This window comes from Perca fluviatilis, chromosome 18 (assembly GCF_010015445.1).
Source record: "Perca fluviatilis chromosome 18, GENO_Pfluv_1.0, whole genome shotgun sequence".
NCBI lineage: Eukaryota > Metazoa > Chordata > Actinopteri > Perciformes > Percidae > Perca > Perca fluviatilis.
The window spans coordinates 14,286,819-14,311,248 of record NC_053129.1 but is presented as its reverse complement, the minus strand read 5'-3'; the positions used below and the strand labels follow the sequence as shown (position 1 = coordinate 14,311,248).

At 40.6% G+C, this 24,430-nt stretch overlaps 1 protein-coding gene across 5 annotated transcripts in view; it reads left to right on the top strand.

Moving 5' to 3' along the window:
• pak5 (p21 protein (Cdc42/Rac)-activated kinase 5) overlaps positions 1-24,430 on the top strand; it is a 77,701-nt gene that overhangs the window by 10,893 nt on the left and 42,378 nt on the right. Inside the window, exon 2 of one of the 5 annotated variants that reach the window (XM_039782011.1) lies at positions 20,704-20,834. The exons of 1 other annotated variant lie outside the window; for it this stretch is intronic. Coding sequence is in view for 3 of the 4 variants with exons in the window: in XM_039782007.1 (XP_039637941.1) it covers positions 23,600-23,654 (55 nt within the window). In the remaining variant the exon portion in view is untranslated. 3 more of the 5 variants (XM_039782008.1, XM_039782007.1, XM_039782009.1) reach the window with 3 other exon arrangements.

Below are 24,430 nucleotides of genomic sequence, written 5' to 3'. Positions count from 1 at the left end.
AAATGGACCGTGAGTGTGTGTGCGCTGAGTAATAGGAAACGTTGTGTTTAAAATGTGATGATTGCTCTGGCCCTCGTGGTTTACAAGCAGACAAGGTAATGATGGCTGCTACTTTCTCAGCTAGCTCCAGTCAGTCCCCCTGAAGAGTGTGTGTGTGTGTGTGTGTGTGTGTGTGTGTGTGTGTGTGTGTGTGTGTGTGTGTGTGTGTGTGTGTGTGTGTGTGTGTGTGTGTGTGTGTGTAAAAAGCTGTCATGATTTACCCACAGTAGCTTGGGGTATTGCTGTATATCTTTATGAGCAACACAGTTTCTAAATATGTTTTTCAGCTGACTGAAACGACCAAAGTCTCTAGCTGATTAGCTGCAACAAGCAAGCTAATTAAGCTCTCCATTAATTGGTTAAAAACACAGTCTCCGGCTGTCCTTTTTTATAATTCTGGGGACTTTCATTTAAATAAATGTCTGTTAAGTCACTATCTATTGCCGGATGAGATAGAATGTTGAGTCTGTGGCCCACTCATGAAAGCCCTTACATTTGCAGTATTAGGAACTGGGTGTTTGGCGACATTCCCATCACCCAGAAGGGTTTAATCCATTCCTTACATTTATCCTCTTGTAGTTTTGGTTTAGGAAAGGCCAAACGAAATCCACCCTCCTCCAAACTATAAATACAGCCGCATCCACGCGTCCTGGAGGAATCAAAGTTTGACAGAACTGCGGCCGTGCCAGGTGATCTCTTGAATCTCTTATATCAAGGATTTAAAGGATCTTCAAAAATAGTTGCATTAGTAAAGCATATAATCTGACAACTCACAGTAAAAAAAAGTGTAATTTCATGACTTAATATTGACCTGAAAAATCAGTACATTGCTATTAGCTATCTTCTGACTGTCCTTGAAAAAAAGACACGCATGATGCCTGGCCTGCAACATCTCATCTTGCTCATGCCAATCATTGTCTTTGTCAGAACATCTGTGTGAAGTGTATGTGTATGTGCTACAATCTATTTATATTAGTGCTGTCAGTTAAATGCGTTATTAACGGCGTTAACGCAAACCCATTTTAACGGCGTCAATTTTTGTATGGCGAGATTAACGTTCTTTTTGGCCTAGCAAACAACAGGCACGCCGCACACCCTTGTTTGGGCCAAAGAGTAGTAGGCTAACGTTTTGAGTGGATGGCGAGCGTGAGACGACGAAATGGATGCCAATAAGATTCTGAATGGAAAGTTTACTTTTAAAAAGTTGCCAAATGGTTCCATTGACAAGACCAAAGTGATCTGTGCGTTTTGTCGTTGTGAACTGATCATCACAGCACGTCCAGTCTGAAATACCACTTGATGACCAAGCACACAGCTGATGCCAATTCTCCGCCCCCTCGTCAAAGCCAGGCGACAATGGATGACTTCAGACAGAAGCACATGGATACCACAACTAAGAACAAACTTACTGCAGCCATAGCTAAATGGGTCCAAGTGAGAATGTTAGTGTGAAATTGAACACTACAGTATATGCCAATGTTGTTTTCAATAAAAAAACATTTGCACAAAGCAAGCTGATCCACTTTTCCATGTTGATAAGAACATTAAAATGAGAAAAAATATTGGGACAAAAAGAAATCAAGGGACATTTAGAATAGATAAAAATGTGCGATTAATGGCGAGTTAACTATGACATTAATGTGATTAATTGCAATTAAATATTTTAATCGTTTGACAGCACTAATTTATACCATTTATGTGATACTGTTAATTAAAGATGTATTTGTATTTACTTTGTAGTCAGATATTATTGAGAGACTTTAGAGCGGAACAATTTTATCCAATTATACTTTAAATAATGAGATGAACTGATAAGATAAAAGAGAGTGAAACAATGAGAGGAAAGAGAAAGAGATGGGGGGAAATAAGCTTAGTTAAACTGTGATATCTGAGACAAAAATGCTTACTCTCGCTTTGTATGAGTTGCACATCTGATTTTAACAGGCTCAGTATTTTCTGCTTCTACTCCTTCTTTCTGGGATACAATGAGCAAGGCAGGGGTAGTTCGAGAAAAATAGAGCCAAAGCAACCAAGGAAATACAGAAAAAGCTTTTACTACTTTTACACTTCAATAACACTAAGAGAGGTTTAGCATCGCTACAGGACACTTTATACACTAAATGAGTGATCATTTTGCCTTCATCTTGTGTTAGCACTGAGCAGTGACCTAAATATACCTTTCATTTACCTATTCATTTTCAGTTACTCTCTTCACTGATTTAAAGCTTTTGGTCATTTCGCCATCTCCAGCAAAAGTTTTTTTTACTGACTATCTCCTGTCCACTGTGGTTTCTACACACTTTGGCTTGTGACCCTTTCATAAAAAGTCCACTGTTAAATAAGTACAAAGGAAAAAGCAAAGTCATAAAAAGTCAAAAAAATAAGCTAAATCTTTTTGAGGAAGGATTTAGATTGTTTTTAGTACCTGGTAAACTTCTTGTGACCCCTTAGATTCATGTTGCAACCCCTTAGGCGAGTCCCGACCCCCAGATTGGGAACCATCGCCACAGACACTCTTTCCACATTCCACATTGGAATCACACACGTCACATAGTTTCTGGTAGCTGCTACCCACAGGACTCAGTGGCTTATGGGATGTGCATATCTGTGGCTTTTCCACGGAACTCACACACACATACACACACACACACACACACACACACACACACACAGAGGATGGATACCCGAACCGAGCCCGTTGGGATCCGTCGGTACCCGACGGGCCGGGCCGGGTTCGGACAGATATTTAGAAATGATGTTTGGGTTCGGGTCGGGCTCGATCACATCAGCGCGATAAGGCATTGAACATTTTAAATGAAACCGCTTGTTGCCCCGTGTGCGCTGATGCAGTGGTGTAGTCTAATGTATTGTAGTGGGTATACTGTACTGTATATAAATATATTGGCCTAATATATGGGCCAGAATCTGCCTTTGGGGGTGGGCATATCCTAGTGGGGGGTCTGGGTGTCCTCCCCAGGGAAATTTTGAGTGTCAAAGACTTAATTTCCTGCATTCGGATACACTTTTATATATATACCTGCGTATCACGCAGACTACACCACTGCGCTGATGTGCTCATCTGTTGACATTTCCGAATGCCTTCCTACAGTTGCTTAATAAAAGCGGGCTTTCCCCACAATTCATTAGTATGAGAAAAAAATTAGATTTTAACCGTGTCGGGGTCGGGTGGGGTTCGGACATAAATATCTTAATGCCTGTCGGGCTCGGGTCGGGCTCGGTTACTGCTCTGTCGGACGCGGGCCGGTCTCGGACAGAAAAATGCGGCCCGATCCGCACTCACTCACTCACACACACACACACACACACACACACACACACACACACACACACACACACACACACACACACACACACACACACACACACACACACACACACACACACACACACACAGTGGCCCTAATCCCAGCATGTTATCAGTAAGCATCAGTGTGTGAAGTCATGTGGACTGGTATGAGTCAGGGGCTGAGCCTCAAACTCTGTGCAGCTGAGATCCGCTGGTGAGAGCATCTCCACTGGACGCATGACATCCTTTCACACCCCAACCCACCACTGCCTAGCAGCCCACATTAGCTCACAAGCTGTTTGGTGGAGAGAGAAGACTGCCTATATTTAGCATTTCATGTAGACAAGGACTCTGTAGTCAGGAGACCAGTCAACAACAGTAAAATACAAACATAGTCAAAATTCTCAGCTTTTACAGTTCTGACTGCTGCTGCACTACTACTAGATGTTTCATCAAACAGAAATTACGTATGCCATTTGTTTTATCTTCCAGAAGACAAACAGATGCTTTGTTCCATGCTCTGGAGACTGGATAGAGAACAGATTTTGTTAATCCACAAATGTTTTGCTATTGAACTTAATTTTATGAGTACATTAAGTACAGTAGATCAATCTGAGCTCATTGTCTATTTCATGTCTGTCTGTATTTGTTTGGTTTTCTGGAACATAACTCACTGTGCACTCCACAAACTCCAGCATGTAGTGCTGTTACCCTGTGCATGCAGGTCAGTTCATGGTGATGTCTTTGACCATGTTGATTATCTAATGCAGGTTTACACTTTTAAAGTATGGATCAGTGACATCACACAAAAATATTTTAGATTTGCTATTCTATAATGTGGCTTATACAGTATAAAACATAATAAACCTTCATTAAAGTGCCAATGCAAACTGAGACTGCATTAACAGGAAATATAAGAGACTGAAGCTGAAGCTCTTTTAGAGGAAAGCAAGGCTGCTGATATGAAAGAGAATATTTCAAAGACAAAAGCAAAGTGAACATCAGCATTACCTTTCCGAGATGAAAGGAGACCAAGGAGTGATGCAGATGTGTCTTATTGAAAGCTGCTGAATTAGGTGCTGTTTTTTGGAACTTGTTGAGCTTGCTTCTTAGTTGTTAGTCTGCACAGAGTGACTGTATTGTTATTTTTGGACTGGTGCCTAAATTGAATTACTGCTTGTTAGATCAATAGAGCTGATACTTTTAGCCACTGACTGTCTTTTCCTAACGTCGATTTAAGTGTTTTTCTTTGGCTTGTTTGGTATTTGCTTGCGCCAAATCCACTGAACTATATTACACAGTATGTTTGACACACAGTATCTATGTGATGTAGATAGTACTGTATCTGTCGACATAGTTTTATATTTTGCATTCTGAATCTTTACACTGTATGTGTGCTGTGCCAGCACTGAGGAAATGTCTTGCAGAACACTATCATTCTAATGATTCAGTATGAAGGTTAAGTGAGATGTAGGTCAACATTTTCAGGCTGCTGATCAATGTCCACTGCCCTACAACATAGTATAAAATTAGGGCTGCATGATATGAGGAAAATATCCAATTGCGATTATTTTGACTGATACTGCGATTGTGATATGATTCATGATAGTGGAGTGAATGATACGTTTTGTAAATTAAAGTGATGGTTCGGAGTAATTCACCCTAGGGTCCTTTGCACCATGACCTCGAGCCAAACACCCCCCCAGAAGCTTTTTTCACCTGGGTCTAACATTGGGAGAGTTAGCGTAGAGTAGCGTTATCAGCTGAATAGCTTAGCCGAGGTTGGGCGACCAACGTTAGTATTCGTAAGTATACCACTAATAATGCCCGAAATGATACCAAACGCCTAGTAGTACAAATAGGTTGTGCACTCATAAAACAATGGATTGGAAAGTTTGTAAGTACACCAGAAGTTTATGTAAATAACACTTGCCTGCTGGCTTCTGCTCTCTGCGTTGTTGTTGCTGCTGTAAAGACGAGTGCTTAGGGGCCGTCTACAAATTACAACACACGAAGAGATGCAACAAAAATATTTTTTAATTTAACTTTTTTTTTTAAGTAAGTGCTGTAGTATAACTAGCAGGAGACAAGTAATAATTGAGGTAAGTTTGGAGACATTACCTTATTTAATCATTGAATTAATAAGTATTTTTGTTGTATCTCTTTTCGGTGTAGTAATTTGTAGACGTCCCTAAGCACTCGTCTAAGTGCAGGTAGCAGCAGCAGCAGCAGCAGCAGCAGCAGCAGAGAGCTGAAGAGAGCAGGCAAGTGTTCATAAACTTCTGGTGTACTTACAAACTTTCCAATCCATCGTTTTATGAGTACATAACCTATTTGTACTACTTGTAGACGTTTGGTATCATTTCGGGCATTACTAGTGGGGTAACTTACAAGATACAAACGTGGGTCCATTAGCCCCTGCGCTAAGCTATTCAGCTGATAACGCTACTCTAGCTAACTCTCCCAATGTTCGACCCAGGTGAAAAAAGCTTCTGGGGGGGTGTTTGGCTCGAGGTCATGGTTCAAAGGACCCTAGGGTGAATTACTCCGAACCATCACTTTAAAATGATTATAGTGTGATTAAAGCGAGGATCTGTACCAAACAAAGATTTTTTTCTTTAGTCTGTAGGATAGGATTTGTGGGCCACGACGTCTCCGCAGCACCACAATACTTAATTCAGAATGGTTTGACACTTATTTTGCCTTTTACAAACTCCGCTATGATTTGGATATTGCACTAGTCCATATTGCAATTTTAGTAAAATTGCGATTAATTGTGCAGCCCTACATAAAATAAGCATTTGGGGGACTAGGTGTGAAATACCTTTCAATCAGGTGAGGTGTTACATTACAACATTACAAAATTATGAGTCTATAATAGCTACTCCAGACTTGATGGCTAAATCTTTGACCCTTGTTGATGATCCTCCTCACTGTAATCCTGCTTGGCTCTCCCTCTAGATTCATTCATCTCCTGCATCTCACCTACTAAGCCAAAAGGCCTTGACACACCAAGCCGACAGTCGGTTCTAGTTGGGCCTTTGTCGGCCTGTTTTTGGAGCCGCCGATGGCGGTTGTCTGCTGAACAGCCTGGAAACAAGAGTGAGGAAAACAAACAAACGACTGTGACAGGCACACACAAGTCTCCTTTCATTTTTCATCTCATTTGATCAATCCAATACACATAAGAGCTGTCAAAACGGGTCAAAGATTACATTTGAATGTTCCTTCTAAAAACACACAGGTTCGAACTATTGGAATAACTATTTTTGCACATGTCCATAAGATGGCAAACGTAGCATAAAACGAGATATACATAACTACTTGCTTAGGCATATTTATTCCAACATAACAAAAAAAAAAACGTCTTTTAAAGGATCTCTACATACCTACATATTACAAAATAAACTAATATCCTACACCGTGATATTTAATATAAACACTGTAATAGACCTCTCTCTGCACCGCTAAACAATTAGCCCCATAGCAAGCAAGCTAGCTTACCAGGCAGCCGGCCAGCCTCTAAATGGTTACATGCCGCCACTCCAACATGCTTCTATTCAGACATGTCGCTATTCCGACATGCTGCTATTCCCTAACCCTAACCCTAATGGAAACAAAAATTGTCGGAGTGGTGGGACGTTTAAAAACAATGGAAGTGCCACCACTCGGACAATTAGATGTCAATGTCTGAGTGGGTGTATGTCAGAATGGATGGCGGAACCCCCTCTAAATTAGTAAAATGTAAAAACTTAATGTTTAATTCACACGCTCTTGTCAAATCTAAGGAAAGCACATTGCAATCGCCAGATGAGTGACATGTTTGTTTGGATTATTTTACGGTAACCAGTGTATGATGAAGGCATGTTGGGTGGAGGAAATTAGCAAGGTGGCCGTCGTCGGCAGCCGTCGGCTTGGTGTGTCAGGGCCTTAACAGTTTATAACACAGATTTTCCTCTTTGCTTGGCCTTTTTATTAGCTTGGGGGGGCTGGGGGCATTTAATAGTGGTGGATTTTGCAAATGCCTAACTGTACAGTCTTAATAATCAGTGTGTGCGGTTTTATGTTTCAGACATGATTGGCTTTGAAACAGGCAACAGAAAACAAAGCAGAAGGAACTAGAATGCAATATGTAGCTTATCCCAATGCTCTTCTTCATTGCTTATGGGCAGCACCTGATATTCTGCTGTTCTTTCATTTTAAGTTGTTTCTTGCATCTAAGAAAAAAAGCATGGCTGTCTGCTTGCTGTCATAAAGTATGTGCCTGATTGAACCCATGTACTCCAGTCAAATTCCTGTCTCCTATACATTACTGTGCTCTCAATAGGAACAAAGCAGCTCCCTCTGTTCAAGCCTGACAAGACAGTGGTAATGTAGGTCAACAGGTATGAGCTTCAATTTACCATTTGCAGCTAAAGACAAGTGGGGTGGAAGAGGAAGCAGTGGGATGTAAGCATCATACATAGAGAATGGATAGTGCAGGGTGGAAGAGATAGAGAGGGAAGAAAGGAAAATGATTGGTCCACTGACTGTAGTGGTGGTCTGATTAATGTTTTATAAGTATCACTACACTGTTTGTAGGTTAGACTTATCTTTCCTCTCCCATGTGTGGGCTAATGGTGGAGATGTGAGTCATACTGGGCTGAGTTGTTGAGATAACTCCCTGCTTTGTGTGTGTGTGTGTGTGTTGTTTTTCCAATGCAATTAACCAGCTATACAATTAACCAACATTACGTTTAATTTAGAGAGAATAAAACCATTTAATTTTAAAATTTGAGGCTGAATAACTTACCAGATTTGTTTACGCTGCTATGGTTGGATGTGCTGTGATTTTAAAGATTATTTTTTTAGGCCTTCATTTTTTATAGGACAGCTGAAGACATGAAAGGGGAGAGAGAGGTGAAATGATATGCAGCAAAGGGCCGCAGGTCAGAGTCGAACCTGCGGTTGCTGCATTGAGGAGTTAACCTCTATATATGGGCGCGCGCTCTACCAGGTGAGCTACCCGGGCACCTACAAATGTGTTTACAGATGCCTTCCTGTTTAATTTTTTTTATTGTAACAGCATACGGTTGCAAATGACTTAAGCTTGCATGTCCATTATGTTATGTTAACATTTCACACCAAGTGGTTAAGTCATGTTCTTGATAGTTCTTGATTTTCCTTTCTGCCAAAACTACATGTGGTCACATGACCTTTTGCTCTTTAAAAACGAGGTCACACTGGTGCCTCTCGCTGCATGTGTGTGGCTTTCTGAGGATTAATAGTCACACTAGAAGTGGCTTGAAGCAGTGGTTTAAACTGGATAGTCCTCTGCTGTTATGGTGAAAATAATCCCAGGCTGCATCATCTGTCAAAGCTGACGTATTTCTTGGTGTCCTTGGCTGATATGTGAGGGATTGATCGGTGTCAGAGCCGTGTTATCCAGCTCATAAACAGCAGGCCTTGCAGCAGCTTTTACATGACCCCTTTGTATACAAGTTCCACACATTGAACCTGTCCTGCTTTTAATAGGTCTTAGTTTGACAGAAAAGCTGTCAAGTGCCTGTTGAATGAAGCGATGTATTGCTAAAATGTGCTAAACCCCTCCCCCAAATTTATCTTGCACCCAGCGCAATTGACTTTGTACACCGACGCATGTATCCTTCCTATTTTGCACCCAACGCACAGCGGACTTTTCCCTCCACAGACTCATGTCGGTAAATTAGTGAATGAACTTGCGCTCCCGGGGGCGGTTCAGCAAAAAGAGGAGGCTTGTTCCGGCGTGAACATTCCCTAGTGCTATTTTGCAGTTTCAGAAAACAATTCCGTTTAAAGTCAGTGGCGCATTATTCAGATGCTGTTTTAAGGACGCATGCTTGGCCGTAAAGTAGAGTGTGCACACCGCGCATACACTTTGCTTCTGTCATCTCACGGACCCAGCGGTTCCCATTTTTGCAAACTACATAAATACAAGGAAAAATATGACCTTGTTTTAACCAATATTTCCATGAATCATGGACGTGTTGATGACATAAATGAGGACTTAAGGAGATGTGATGTTGAACTGCATGTGCCGATGCCACTTAACCCAAATGCCCCAGCAGCAGCACGGGAGAGGAGAGACAGAAGTCTATAGTGTGGTAATCTCGGTCTAATGTTAGACTACATGAATGCATTCATAACCTCGTGATTCAGTGAGAGTGAGCCCAAAACATCGGAAAGTATGTTTTTGTGACATTTCTTTATTTACATTTTGTCAAAAAGAAAAATCAATAGCAAACGTTGGTCTCCTTGGCTGTGAACCACTCCTGGCGTGCGCTCATGGATGTGTTAAAAGCGTGTGCTTAGCAAATCCGCCATTATAATAGCAATCCGCCATGGAACAAGCGCGCCTGCTTTTAAAGGGAATGTGAGATAACGCTCTGATTGGTTTATTGCACGTTACACCCAAACTACACCTATGAGTAATGTAACCACTTCAGACCAACCCATTTTAGAGTAATTTATCCCGCCGGTATAATAGCAACAGCGCCCGAGATCCACCCACAAAGCTACTTGTGTTTGGCGTTTGATACTTGCGTTTCAATCTTTTGATGTCATTATAGCTGTCTAAGGCTGAATCCGAATCCTCCCCTTATTACTCCTGCTCTGTAAGCACCTTGGCCATGTTATGCTATACCACTGTAAAACACACTTCCTTATCCACAAACCCACGTACATGCAGGACACATGCTGGGCCCCCAGCAGTTTTCAGCTGGAGAACATTCTTATACAACAATACGTCCCAATCATAAACACTGCGCATGCAGCTCTACCCAGTGAAAGGCTGCCACGCCGTGCAGTGGCTGACCCCACAAATCCTTAACCTACATCTTTTACATCTCAGCCTTAACCATTTTCCCATAACATCGGGAGGTAAGGTTTCTTGGCGAGCTATCAATAAGAAATGATTAGGTCAAGGGTTTAACATGCTTGTGTAGATAATGGGTTGGAAGGGAGGAGGCTTTCAAAGAACAGAGTGCTTTTAGCCCAGAAAACCACCAGCAGGGAGAAGAGAGTTTTTAATGGTCAGGACCTGGAGACTGTCAGTTATTTTTCAAGCATCATCCATCACAGATGGTAAATGACTTATTTAGAATTGTAACCAGTAACGCTAATGTACATTATTCTTTTAATATATATTCTATAAAAGAAAAAATTTAGCCCTGGTAGCTCACCTGGTTGAGTGTACGCCCCATGTATAAAGGTCCTCAGTCCTTACCGCAGCGGCCCAGGGTTCGTTTCCGACAGCTGACCTCTCAAATTAAGGCCAAAAATGCCCCAAAAATATTCTTAAAAAAAGGAAATGTTGATGATTATCATTTTCTATTATCTAGCAATAGTAATACAACCTAACAGGGGACGTTGGATACTTTTGCACCGTGAGTAAATATGTAAACAGTGCAGGCAGTTCAATAACAGGGACGGTTCTATCGCCATTACATATAGATTGAACAGACATTATAGACATTTATCGCTACGGTTGTTGCTCACTGTGTGTCAATAGCTGACCATCACATAAGTCCACATACACACACACACACACTCACCCAGATGCTAACATAAACAAATAGTCACAGAGTGCCCTGCGGCATTGCCAGTCATTCTCTTTATGTCTGACTGCTTCTCATTGAAATGGCAAGACTATAAAAGGACTGCTCTCAGTTAAAAAAAAAAAAGAAGCATTTGTCTCTTCAGTCTGGTTGTGGATGCTGTCTGCATACAGATGTTAGCCCTGGGGCACTGAAACTAATACCATATGGCAGAACCTTCTTTTCACATGCTTGATAGTGTTGATACCAGGACTGAGAAATGGTTATTCCTTTTTTTTTTATCAGTGCATAGGTTCTGTCAGCCTGGTCTCACAGAATTCCGTTAAATGAGCACGAACTGTTAACAGCGCATTACATGGTGGTGGCACGGAATGTGTGAAAATTCTGTGTGGCCACCAAGGAAAACAATGCCATTGTAAAGTCAATAAGAAGATGATGTAGCATTAAGAGCGACTACGGTAGCGAGTAGTATGAAAGCCCGAAAATCCGCGTAGGGAGGTTGGTTGGGGTGGTGGATGGGTCAAACACAGGACTTTCACCCAGGAGACCGCGGATCGTGTCCCGCGTGTTACATTTCCTAAATCGAACTGTCGCTTTCTTGTTTTCCTAAACTCAACTGTGCCGTTGTTGTCCCCTGTCCCGTTATTGTTTTCCTAAAGTCAACCGTCCGTTGTCGTTTTCCTAAACCCAACCGTCCCGTTGTCCTGCCATGACCTTTTCCTTAACTTAAGGGGCCGTGTTCATTTCACGGAATTCTTCTGTGGGCCCATCACAGAATTTTAAGGGGCCGTGTTCATTTCACAGAATTCTTCCGTGGGCCTATCACGGAATTTTCGGCGATTCCGTGAAACTGCCACAGATTTTTAGTTAAGGGACCGTGTTCATTTCACGGAATTCTGTGAGATCAGGTTGCTTCTGACCACAAGAAACCGAAGGTCTCACAACAGGTGCTAAGGCAAGATATACATACTGTGTACAAGTCCGACAAGGAGGTGGGTTGCAGGAAAAAGAAATAGATCACAGGGAATTGAAAAATGTAATCTTTGACAAATAGTTTTCTTTAGCTGTGTTATGTTTCAGTGACATGGTGTTTGTTGAAAACACTGTTGGCAGTATAGGTAAACTACTATATTGGGTAAATGCTCTCCAAGTCTCTTTGGACTTGTGTGTGTGTATGTAAAAGTCATGCAGGACTGAACCTTCAGGGCTGCGTGAGTTAAGGCTGTGCATATAATCAAATTTTTTGTCCGTGATTACTATTTTTGGCTCATAACAATCACAAAAACAGAATAATCGAGAAAAATTATTATTTTGCACATTACGTTTTGCAAGTAAACTCTTATTTTGTCTTGTTTTCTGAATGAGAAAAACAGGAAAAGTATCACTTTTGATTTAACTGTTTCACTGGTTTTTAATTCAATAATTGCAACATCTTTCCAAAAGTCAATGAGTAATCATGTTAAATAATCGCAATTTCAATATTGACCAAAATTATCGCGATTAGGATTTATTTCCATAATTGAGCAGCCCTAGGGGCACACAATGTCAGACAAGTCATTTTGAGTGCATTCAAGTGTGCAGTTAAACTTCCAGTTAAGAATTAAATGGACATTCATCATTTAAATGATGACAGCAGGGATTCAAAACCTGATGTTTGTATACTTTTTCAGGGGTAAGATGAAATGTGAGAAGGTTCTTGACTTGACAATCTATATTCCAACCTTTACCTTTAACCAAATAATAAGATTGTCCATACAAGCAGCCAAAATGGGATGTGGTGTCTGGGCCTAACCTTGGTGAAAGGCTTAGGAGCTTGGAGTGAACGTGTTGTTCCTTCGCGTTGAAGGGAGACGGGGAGGTCTGTGATAGTATTTCAGGCACTATTAACTGGAAGCAAATCCAGAACTATGGAGGACTAAAAATGACAGAAGGAAAAATAAATAAATAAAAGTAGAAATAAATAAATAAATGCAGAAATATAGTGAAAATAAATACATTTTGGTAACATAAATGGCTATTTCTGTATTTTTACATGTATTTATTTATTTATGCATTTCTATATGTATTTATTTATGTATTTATACATTTATTTATATATTTATGTATTTATTTATTTATACAGTACAGGCCAAAAGTTTGACACACCTTCTCATTCAAATGCGTTTCCTTTTATTTTCATGACTATTTACATTGTAGATTCTCACTGAAGGCATCAAAACTATGAATGAACACATATGGAATTATGTACTTAACAAAAAAGTGTGAAATAACTGAAAACATTAGATTCTTCAAAGTAGCCACCCTTTGCTTTTTTTTATTAATAAGAAAAGAAAGATTCCACTAATTAACCCTGACAAGGCACACCTGTGAAGTGAAAACCATTTCAGGTGACTACCTCATGAAGCTCATTGAGATAACACCAAGGATTTGCAGCGCTATCAAAAAAAGCAAAGGGTGGCTACTTTGAGGAATCTAAAATATAAGACATGCTTTTAGTTATTTCACACTTTTTTGTTAAGTACATAATTCCACATGTGTTCATTCATATATTTGATGCCTTCAGTGAGAATCTACAATGTAAATAGTCATGAAAATAAAGAAACACATTGAATGAGGTGTGTCCAAACTTTTGGCCTGTACTGTATATTTATTTATTTATTTATTTATACATTTATTTATTTATACATTTATTTATTTCTGTATTTCCACATTTCTACATTTATTTATTTCTGTATTTCCACATTTCCACATTTATTTTTCCCTGCGCCTGTATGCTAATTGAGTGGGGGGTGCCAACATCAGTCTGAAGAAGGATTGGTTAGAGCGATGTGATCGAATCTACTACTACTGCCTTGATTTCACTGGTACAAGGAAGCCTACTTTGCTGCTTATGTGCAGGTTGAACACCCCTATGCAGCATAGTGTATATTAATGATAAACAACTAGATTTTCAAAACTGGAGGAATATATAACCGCCATAAACGATATTTTGAAATAAAATTGTGATAAAATAACTTCAGCATCTATCTATCACTGACCGGAAGTGACGTAACGCGAGGGAGTCTGGTCAAGTTCATGCTCAAATTACAATGGACGTGGATGAAGAAACCGAGCTCTCCAACGTTGGCAAGCATGCCTATGATGGCCCACAGGCCTGATTATGAGCCTCCTAGGCGAGATAGAGGTCAGGGGGAGATTAGGGGGAGGAACAATGGGCAGAAGAGAGAAGTAGAGTTGCGAACCAGTGGCAAATAGGGCAAGTGACTTGGTGAGTTACTGTGTAGTACGGTGGCTAATGCTGGTTCATCTAGGCTAGTACATCGGTGTTATACAATAAATCTGCTTTAGCAAACATACTTTCGACCTTGTTTTAGATTAAACATACATGTAGATTGTCTTAATTTAAGCCAGCAATGTTTTGTCTTGTGATATTCTACAACCTAAGATTTTAACGCTGAGACAGGGACTGTGGAGTCCATCCAAGCCATGGATGTATTAAGAGAAGCAGGTTAGCACTAGCACATAATCGTTTTGTTGGCTAGGTGCTTCTGCGGACACGGTGAGGCTATGGCGTCGGCGGTGGACAGCATGTGTTGTCGAGAGGTGGATGCCTACTGGGCACTAGTTGAGGGTTTAGTCCCGGCCATGGACATTACCTGCCTGATGCTACATCCCGGCTTTGATGCCTGCTGCCTCAACCCGTTCTCGCTGCAGGTAGCATACCTCAACTTCAGGCAGGAGTATGGCCCTCTCCAAGCCAACAGACCAGAGTATGTTTAGATGAGAGTAATTTATAACACTATTATATTATTATACACTTCTATTATAGTCGTCAGTTTTCTACAGAAATAACTGTATCAAAATAATTAATGTACATACTGTAACTACTTATATATAGCCATATTCTACTGCACTTCATACTATTCCTCCTGCACATACAGTACACTTATTCTTACGTTACCGTTTCTGCACTACAATGGTACTGTTACCACACTGCACATATCTGTCTATGTGGTTCATACTGAATATCCAAATTTATTCAGTTTTTCTTATAATATATTCTGTTAATACCCTGCATATATCTATATTCTTACTATGTTACTCCTACTACATTGCACATATCTGTACATGTTGTTCATTACTTACACTTAGTTATACATATTTGATTTTTTTTCACTTCTGGTTGGACACAAACTGCATTTTGTTGTCTTTGTACTTGTACTCTGCACAATGACAATAAAGTATAATCTCATCTAATGTGCATTATTGATGCTGAGGGATTAGCAGATTTTTAAACTCTGATGTGCATACATACCTTTATGGAATAGAATAACTGAAAATGTTACATCAAATAAGTCTATCACTCTTTATCATATTGACTATGTTAACAGGATTATCAATATCAACATTGCACCCCTATCATTCTCTAGGCTATTCTGATACACAGCCTACAGGCAGGTGGTCCGACAGACATATGGGTTTCTGGGCAGGGAGATCAGGAAGGCAATACCAGCTTGTGTTGTGGCCGCAATCAGGAGGCAGTTTCCAGAGGAAGGGAGGCAATCAATAAATATATTTTGTTTTCACAAAATGAACACAATCACAAAGTGTCTTGTCGTATAAAATGTATTCATAATTTCATTGATAGTAACTAGGAGTGTTGGGCAAGTTACTTCCAAAATGCAGTTCATTATAGATTACTAGTTACTGTCATTTCAGAGTAATTAGTTATATTACAATATTACTGTCTCTGAATTGTAATGCTTTACACTACTTTTGCATTACTTTTAGAAGTTTGACTTGGCAGGTAGCTTGTGAATTTCACCACCAGATCAATAAAGTCTCATCTTTATCAACTTTAATACATCATAACAAGAGTTATCTCAAGACACTCAAGTCACAAATAGTGTAGGTCTAGACCACACTATAATTTACAGGGACCCAACAATTCTAGTAATTCCCCCAAGAGCAAGCATTCAGTGCGACAGTGGCGAGGAAAACCTCCCTGTCAGGAAGAAACCTGGGACAGACCCAGGCTCTTGGTAGGCGGTGTCTGACGGTGTCGGTTGGGGGTGTGATGAACAGTGGCAATAATAGTCACAATAAAGATAATTGAACTACGACTATAAATAGTAGTTGCAGTAGTTCATGGCGTAGCAGGGCATTACAGGACGTAGCAGGGAACTGCACGGCGTAGCAGGACCACGGCGACAGCTGCAGCCATGATTTAGGGGCCACCCTAGTCCAAGGAAAACTGCTAGGCAAAAAATAAAAATAAATGAGTTGTCACAACACATGCACAACCTAATACAGTCCAGTATGAAATGTCTTCTTCCTACCATTAGAAGTAATTTGTAAATGTTTATGTGTCATATACAGCTAATGATAGATACAAGTTACACTACCTGATGAGCATTGCAACATCTGATGTTGCACTGTGACCCACGATGAAGCACTAATGGTCCAGGATCCTGTAGAGAGAAGCACTCTGTCTCTTCAAAATCTACAGTGCTAGGTGCATCTATCCCTTCATTACTGGCTGCACTCTCTGCCAAAATCTGAAAAACACGGAGGTTCAAAATCACTCACAAAAATAGGATACAAGCTTATATCCTGATTTTACCAACTGGATCAGTAATAATAATAAAAAAAAGAGAAATAAAACCAAAGCAGCTCTGACGTGTCAAAACCTCTAGTGGCAAAATCTAGGAGATTTCAGCATATTGATTAATATATCAATTTGGACTTTCTAAATTACCAGAGAGTAGCCTACTGGGATACAAAATCGTGCGGGAGAACGGTCTGAACTGAAATGCAGGGGAAACTGGAGTTTTGGGCTAGCTAGATGCCTGCCAACAGCTCATAGCTAGCTTAATAAAATGCGGGAGAAACGGGGGTGTTTGTGCTAGCTAGCTGCCTGCCAACAACTCATAGCTAGCTTAATAAAATGCGGGGGAAACGGGGGTGTTTGTGCTAGCTAGCTGCCTGCCAACAGCTCATAGCTAGCTTAATAAAATGCGGAGGAAACGGGGGTGTTTGTGCTAGCTAGCTGCCTGCCAACAGCTCATAGGTAGCTTAATAAAATGCGGGGGAAACGGGGGTGTTTGAGCTAGCTAGCTGCCTGCCAACAGCTCATAGCTAGCTTAATAAAATGCGGGGGAAACGGGGGTGTTTGGGCTAGCTAGCTGCCAACAGCTCATAGCTAGCTTAATGCAAACTGCATTGATGTCAAGGCAGACAATTACGAAAACCTGTTCTAAAGCTCAGTCTCTCCCTCTCTCTGTATACTGAAGCCCTGATGCTAGGATTTTGCAATCAGCGCATTTTTAATCCAGATGAGGGAATGATTTCAGACGCAATTTTAGCTACTCCTGTCATCAAATCATCAGCTACCAAATGTTTGCTAATGCAATAGCCAAATTAACATGTAGCTATGTTACTATGGTGGATTGCCCAATACATACACGCTCAAATCACTTCTTTATTCTGAAATTATTAGACTAAAACATTACGAAATCAGCCAAATTAAGAGTTAGAAGAATTAAAAGTAAGATTTACTCTGCTAAGAGCTCTTTTTTGGTGCAGGAATTTCTGCAAGTGCTAGCACTTGGTCTTCCGGTCCTGCCCGCGCCAGTTTCAGGTGAAAGCTTTGATGTAGAGGTCGACCGATATGGCCGATCTTTTGAAATCAGGGTCGGCCGATGGCCGATATAAGCTGCTTTTGGCCGATATTTGCTTGTTTTTAACCTCTATTTGAAAGATACAATTTAACACTAATACTAGTACTTAAAATACACAAAATTTCTCAACAAAAACATTTATTGAACACTTGAACACCAATCTGCACTTGTATACTTACATTAAACATGTATAATGTAAAAACATATATTGTATAAATAAACAAAACTGGTAAGAAGAAAATAAATTTAACTTTGTCGAATAAACTTTTCAATTAAAAGATAAAGTTTAGTGCACTTAGCAGCATTTATCAAACAGCTGAGAACAATAAAATAAATTGACCATTTTAACAATAGTAGTGCTGACACACAGTAGCAACCAGCAGCATTTCTTTGTTTTGGTGTTGGCTGGGTGAAGCGCTGCCATAAGGGGGTGGTTTTCTTTTCAGCCATCAGACTTAATGACTAAAAAAGGGGGAAAATACAAGGTTAAGTTAGTATTTTTGTATAGTATCTTCTTCAAGTCATTTTATAGATAGGTATAGATATAAAATCTAAAGCCCTATTCGCACGGGATAAGTATTACCTGGTGACCTCCAGTCATTTGTAATAATCGCGGAGGTTGTCTGTGATCTTAATCCCGTGCGAATCGGTCATGTCTGTAATTTGTAAAGTAATAATTCCCCCGCAAATGACCTACCATATTTCGCCGAAAACGGAGGTCCTGTGATAATATTAGTCCCGTGCGAATTGGCATCTCTGTGATTTGGGGTCTAACTGGCTGCGTTGTCAATTATAAATGAAAAGTTTTGACATCATATCCGGGGGATAATGTCTGTAAATTTGAGTAAAATACAGACTTCAGTTATCCCGTGTGAATGCGCCAGACGAAATACAGACGTGTGGGGGTAATTTATAAACTACAAGAGGTCCCCAGGTAATACTTATCCCGTGCGAATAGGGCTTAACATTTGTTTTATAAATCAGCTAATAATTCAGTGCATTGTAAGTGATACAAGGCTAAAAAGTTTCTATCATCTTCCCAAAAACTGTCCTGAAACATGTATTTTTGGTTTGTTGACACACAAAGCCAAATGGACAAAACCTAATTAAGGGGGGAAAACAACTTTAGGCCATATGGTCAAAATTAAATGATTTAATAATAATGTATAACTATAACTTATAACAATAACGTATTTCACTAGAAAATTGCTGTTGAACGACAAAAACAACCACCATGGCAAAAGGGTATTTTACAACAACTTTGAATGCACCGCGACGCACCGTCTGTGTTGTTCTTCAGACAAATAGCTAAACAACGGCAGCAGCACACTGCTTAACATACTGCTGTTGGATCCTATACAGTGAAATAAATCACACTTTTACACCGTTTAGCTGTCAGCATTTTAATTGTGTTTAATCCATCTGCTAGCTAATGGTAGGCTAATGTTAGCTGCTGACGAGTGTAATGTTAACTAGCGTCACATGCTGCAATGTTTCTGTTATTCTAACATTCGTTTTTGGAGCATCAGAGAGCAACGCAGGCATATCATTGGCGCCGAAATGAGGTACAGAAATCCGCGTTGCTATTCGGTCCGGTAGATACGGGTCGTTATGGCACAGGTGCCATATTAGTACCGGGTCTACTCTGTACCAACCCTAGCAACGACGCTAGCAAAGCAAAGCCAGTCCTTCACTAGCCTATGGTGCGGTGGTCTCTTTTAACTACAACTTCTTTCTCTGCATTGAGTTGACAACCCTCTCAAATATAGACACACAAACAGAACAAATAATAAAAGTCTCAGATCCACTGTCTGTGATTGCAAAATTCTAGCTTAATTATTGTGACATGACAGCATGACACGACAGCTATCAATATCCAAAGTAGCCGAACGTCATGTCGCCTGTTCATGTTTTTTCTCGAAGTTGGCAGTAACATGTCATACGTTTTTCATTAAATATATACGACTTGTAAGAATTTAATCCTTACCGTTTTCTCCGAGGAACAGCTCCTTCCTTAGGCACTGGATGAGGTCTGCTCACTCTGCTGGTAATTGACTCTAGGGGCAGCGTGCGTAGAACACGTGTTCCACAACAACACCAGGCTGCCCGCAGATGCGCCTGCCTATTAATCGGCTTGATATTGGCCGATGCAGATTATGTAAAAAAAAAAAAGCAAAAAAAATCGGCCGATTAATCGGTCGACCTCTACTTTGGTGGTGGTGGACTTGATTCCATCGAGTGCACCGAGGGAACAGCATCGGTAATCAGCCTCACGTTGTCCTTACTCCAAAATCCCATCCGAGACTCCAACAAATCTCCAGGTCTATAACTCTCCGGAGTGAAATGAGCACCACAAATGACCGAGTGTGTGGTGACAGACGCGGCAGTGAAGTCTGCTCACTTCACCTGCACAAAACGCATCCAAAAACGAAAAACCTTGCTTTTCCTACAAGTAAAATGATGTACACTATTTCCTGACAGACTGGACTTTGTGCAACCAGCACAAACACAATAAATTACGTATTAATTCAGTTATGAATTCAACCTGCACATTGCTCTATAAGCACCGCCCGACTCATTACCATAGATTGTATTACACCGTATTACACACTAGCTGCAGCATTCATAGGTAGCCTGCGTCTAGAGATGGATAGATGGATCGTTTGCTTCTGTCTGGTTAGCGACAAGGCCCCCAGCTAACCAATCCTTCTTCAGACTGATGTTGGCACCCCCCACTCAATTAGCATACAGGCGCAGGGAAAAATAAATGTGGAAATGTGGAAATACAGAAATAAATAAATGTAGAAATGTGGAAATACAGAAATAAATAAATGTATAAATAAATTTATAAATATATAAATACATAAATATATAAATAAATAAATATATAAATACATAAATAAATATATAAATAAATGTATAAATACATAAATAAATACATATAGAAATGCATAAATAAATAAATAAATACATGTAAAAATACAGAAATAGCTGTGTGAAAATAAATGTATTTATTTTCACAATATTTCTGCATTTATTTATTTATTTCTACTTTTATTTATTCATTTATTTATTTATTTATTTTTCCTTCTGTCATTTTTAGTCCTCCATACAGAACAAGCTGGAGGGATAACATATTCCATCTAGCCTGGGAACGCCTCAGGAGGAGCTGGAGGATGTGGCTGGGCAAAAGGATGTCTGGGCTAATCCAGTAAGCGTCCAGCAGAAGACCAGGTGCAGGATAAGTGGCGGAAAATGGATGGACAACATTGGTCAGCCATTTCCCATTTAACAAAGTCTTGGTCTCTGAAATGATATGTGAAAGCACTAGCCTCTCCTTTAATATACTAAAACACTGTGAATCCTCCAGTGAGATTTCATCTAAGATCCACATAAAAGTTATTGAATAAAAGAAGACACTATCAGAGACTCTGTTTGCTCTAATGTGTTTTTAAAGTCGGGACGCACAGCTGCACACATACACACAGTAACACGTGCACACACTCTTACTCAGACAGTGACACACACTCTTCTGTCCTCAGGACTGCACAGATCTCATTTAGATAACTCCCAGAGTCGTCCTTCCCTGCTATATTCATCCATTATGTTACCACATAAGGAGATAGCAACAACTCTAGCTGATCCTTTCGACCGATAGTGAAAGATCGGCGAGAGACTTGAAGAAAAGTGTCTGAACGGGATGTCTCAGATTCTCTTGACTGTCTTTTGCAGTGATTTTGATTTGGCTAAACATTACACCACCAACGAATAACAGCCTGTGCTTTGCACTAAAATACTTTGCAGGAATTAGCATGTATCTCGCTAACAAGCATTCGTCTTGTGACAGTTGTGATATAGACGCCCATGCCGCGATGATTTTAAAGAGTGGGGTACTTAGCATAGCCAAATCAGCCTCAACTGCCATATTTCTAGTTGTCTCTTTCTTTAGTCTGCTGCTCCCCACCTACATAGCACTTACATTCCCCCTCTGCATGTGTGTTAGAGAGAGAGAGACTGGATAAGACCCTTGAAGGTGGCATGTGTATTTATATCGTCGTGCTTGTGGAGGGGTGTGTCTGCTGCTCAAGTCTTTTAACCATCAAACACATTCTCTCTTCCCATAATGCTAAAGCAGTTTTGTGGGCAAGTGGGCCGATATCAAAACCTCATAAGATACAGTAGGTCAGCCACAGGCGACCTCCAGATTGAGATAATACAAATAATTGTTAGTTGCACACCCAGCTGTCTGCCCTATGACTTCTATGTAAAAGGATGTCATATGTCCTCTGATTGTCAGTGAATTTACTCTACGTCGTTGCGCAATGAACAACGGTCCGTCCCTGCTTGTTAAACTGGGATACTTCAGATATCCTGCAATATTCATGTAATGTCTTCACTAAACTAATTATGCCATAGGCTCTGTCATGAATAGCATAATGTGTTTTGCTACTAGGTCATTCATCATCTTTCCTCATCCCTGTAATGCCAGATCCAGAGTGTTTAGGTGTTTTCAGGTCACAGAAGAAGTAGTTTTCTACCTTGAATTTGTCATAGAAACGTTTCACAGCTCGTTTGTGGTTCAAGTGGTTCATTTTAAAACGTGTAACAAAAAATGGAAATTCTGTGTACTGGAAATTCATCATGTTGTCCTGCATGTTTCCGTTTGCCACTGAATATTAAATATATAAACATATACCAGGTTTCTGTGTAAAAAGGTTCACACACACAAAAAAAGAATTGTGCTCCGCTGTCAGGTTTCATTCAGAAAAGCAGATGAACGTGCAGATATGTCAACTGCTTTTATCAGTGCCCTAACAGGTACTGGTCCTACTATCATGTTTAAACCATCAATCAGAATAGTCATACTGATTGGATAGAAGGATGGTTCGGACCTTTTTTTTTTTTTTCTCTTAAATGTTCGCCGTTTTATTAAATTGCTATATTGTAATTTGGCCCACAGCCATTGTAGAGGTGCACCATGTAATTACCCTCTACTCACCAACACACAGTCTTCTTCCCTCTGTGACAGCCTTGCACTGCTTGTGTGTGTGTGTGTGTGTGTGTGTATGTGTGTGTGTTTGCCCTCAGCACAGGGCCGTCCCTGGCTGCCACAGCTGAATGTCCCCTTGCATCTGCAAATGGCCAGACTGTCACAGCTGCCGACGGACCAGCTGTTTCTTTCTCTTTCTTCCATCTTATCTCCTCCGTCACACTATTTGTCTTCCTCTTTGTGAAAGAGGCAGTGATAGGGCGTGTGTTGGTATAGCACTTGACACCAAAGTTGATTTATCCACACGCTGGCATTAGTGGGAGACAGTTTTGAGTGTCTCCCACTAACACACACGCACGCACGCACGCACGCATGCACGCGCGCACGCACGCACACACACACACACACACACACACACACACACACACACACAAACACAGCCAGGACACAAACACCATCCTGTGGATTTTGGGAACACTTACACTGTCTGTTGTTTTTGTGGTGCTGGTGACAGACCGACAAGTGGGAGGAGGACAGTGAAGGTCAGAGGGTGCTCAGTTTGGGACGCGGCTGGTCAAACCCAGTTAGACAAACAATGAAAGTGAAATGGGATGGGTCTGGGCTTAAGCCGTCTGGCCGTGCCTTGGCCCAGGCTGCTGGCGTAGGCAATTTTCTGTGCCCTGTCTATCTCACATCGGGAGTTATCAGAGTGTGCAGGCAGGGAGAGTCATACTGTAGCAGCAGCAGAAGGCTAGCAGTAGTAGCACCTCACTGGGGGCTGCAGAGGGTCCTGGATCTGACCTGTTTTGTCAATTCGATAACTTCACTGAAGTGTTGCTCCTCCAGGGTATCATTGGCTTATAATATGGCAATCATGGATCGGGCAGGCGACTCGCTGTTTCATGTTTTGTTGAAAGAAAATTGAGGTGCATAATGGATTAATTAGGAGTGCAATTTGACATCAAAGTGCAACATCTGATAAGCCTCTGATTGTCCTGGACTGTCTCCTATGGCTTACCCAGAGCACTTTGATTGGTTGAAAGAAACCATCAGTTATTTGCCAGGTAAGAGCAGTGATTTAATGAATTTATGTATGAATTGAAATAAAAGTGTAGGAGTACTAAGATGTGATAATATTCATCATCAGAGCCATAATTTAACATGCTGCAGCTTCCTGATGATCCCAAGTCTTTAAACAGGATTTCAATGAGGGATGTTACAAACTTCTCAGCTTGTTGTAAACACTGTGCGAATGATAAAAAATCGTCTTCTTCAGCTGAAGTTGTTTACTGATACATCTATGGGGATTGGGAGGTGAAATGCATGTCTGTGTAAACAGTTTTTGAGCCAATTAAGTCATCTGAAGGAACAAGGTCTGGAGAGAACAAGTGAATGCAAATGGGACTGAATTGAACAGCACACAACAAAGCAGCGCACGACAAAAGAGGATAACAGAACCAAGACACTATTCATGGGAACACATTTATTCCTCACTTTGTGCCTTTTTTTCACTGGGGAAAAGGATAACACCTTGAACAAAAATATACCATCAGGTTTTGGTTTTCGTGAAACATTTGACCTTTTAATTAAATTAGGAATTCCTCCTCTTTTCTGTAACGCTAAGTGAAGCAGAGAACTTTGCCCCTCCCCTCAACTTGTTTATCAGAAGGAACTTGTGTCCTTTTCATGTTGTATTTTTAATTCATATTTGTGCACGAGTGAATGCTCTGCATCTCAATCACTAGATAATGCTTCTAAATTACATATTAAAGGATACAAAATTAATGTGGCGTTTGCAAAACACATGAATACGTCACGCTGCCGCAGAGCACTTAGGAAC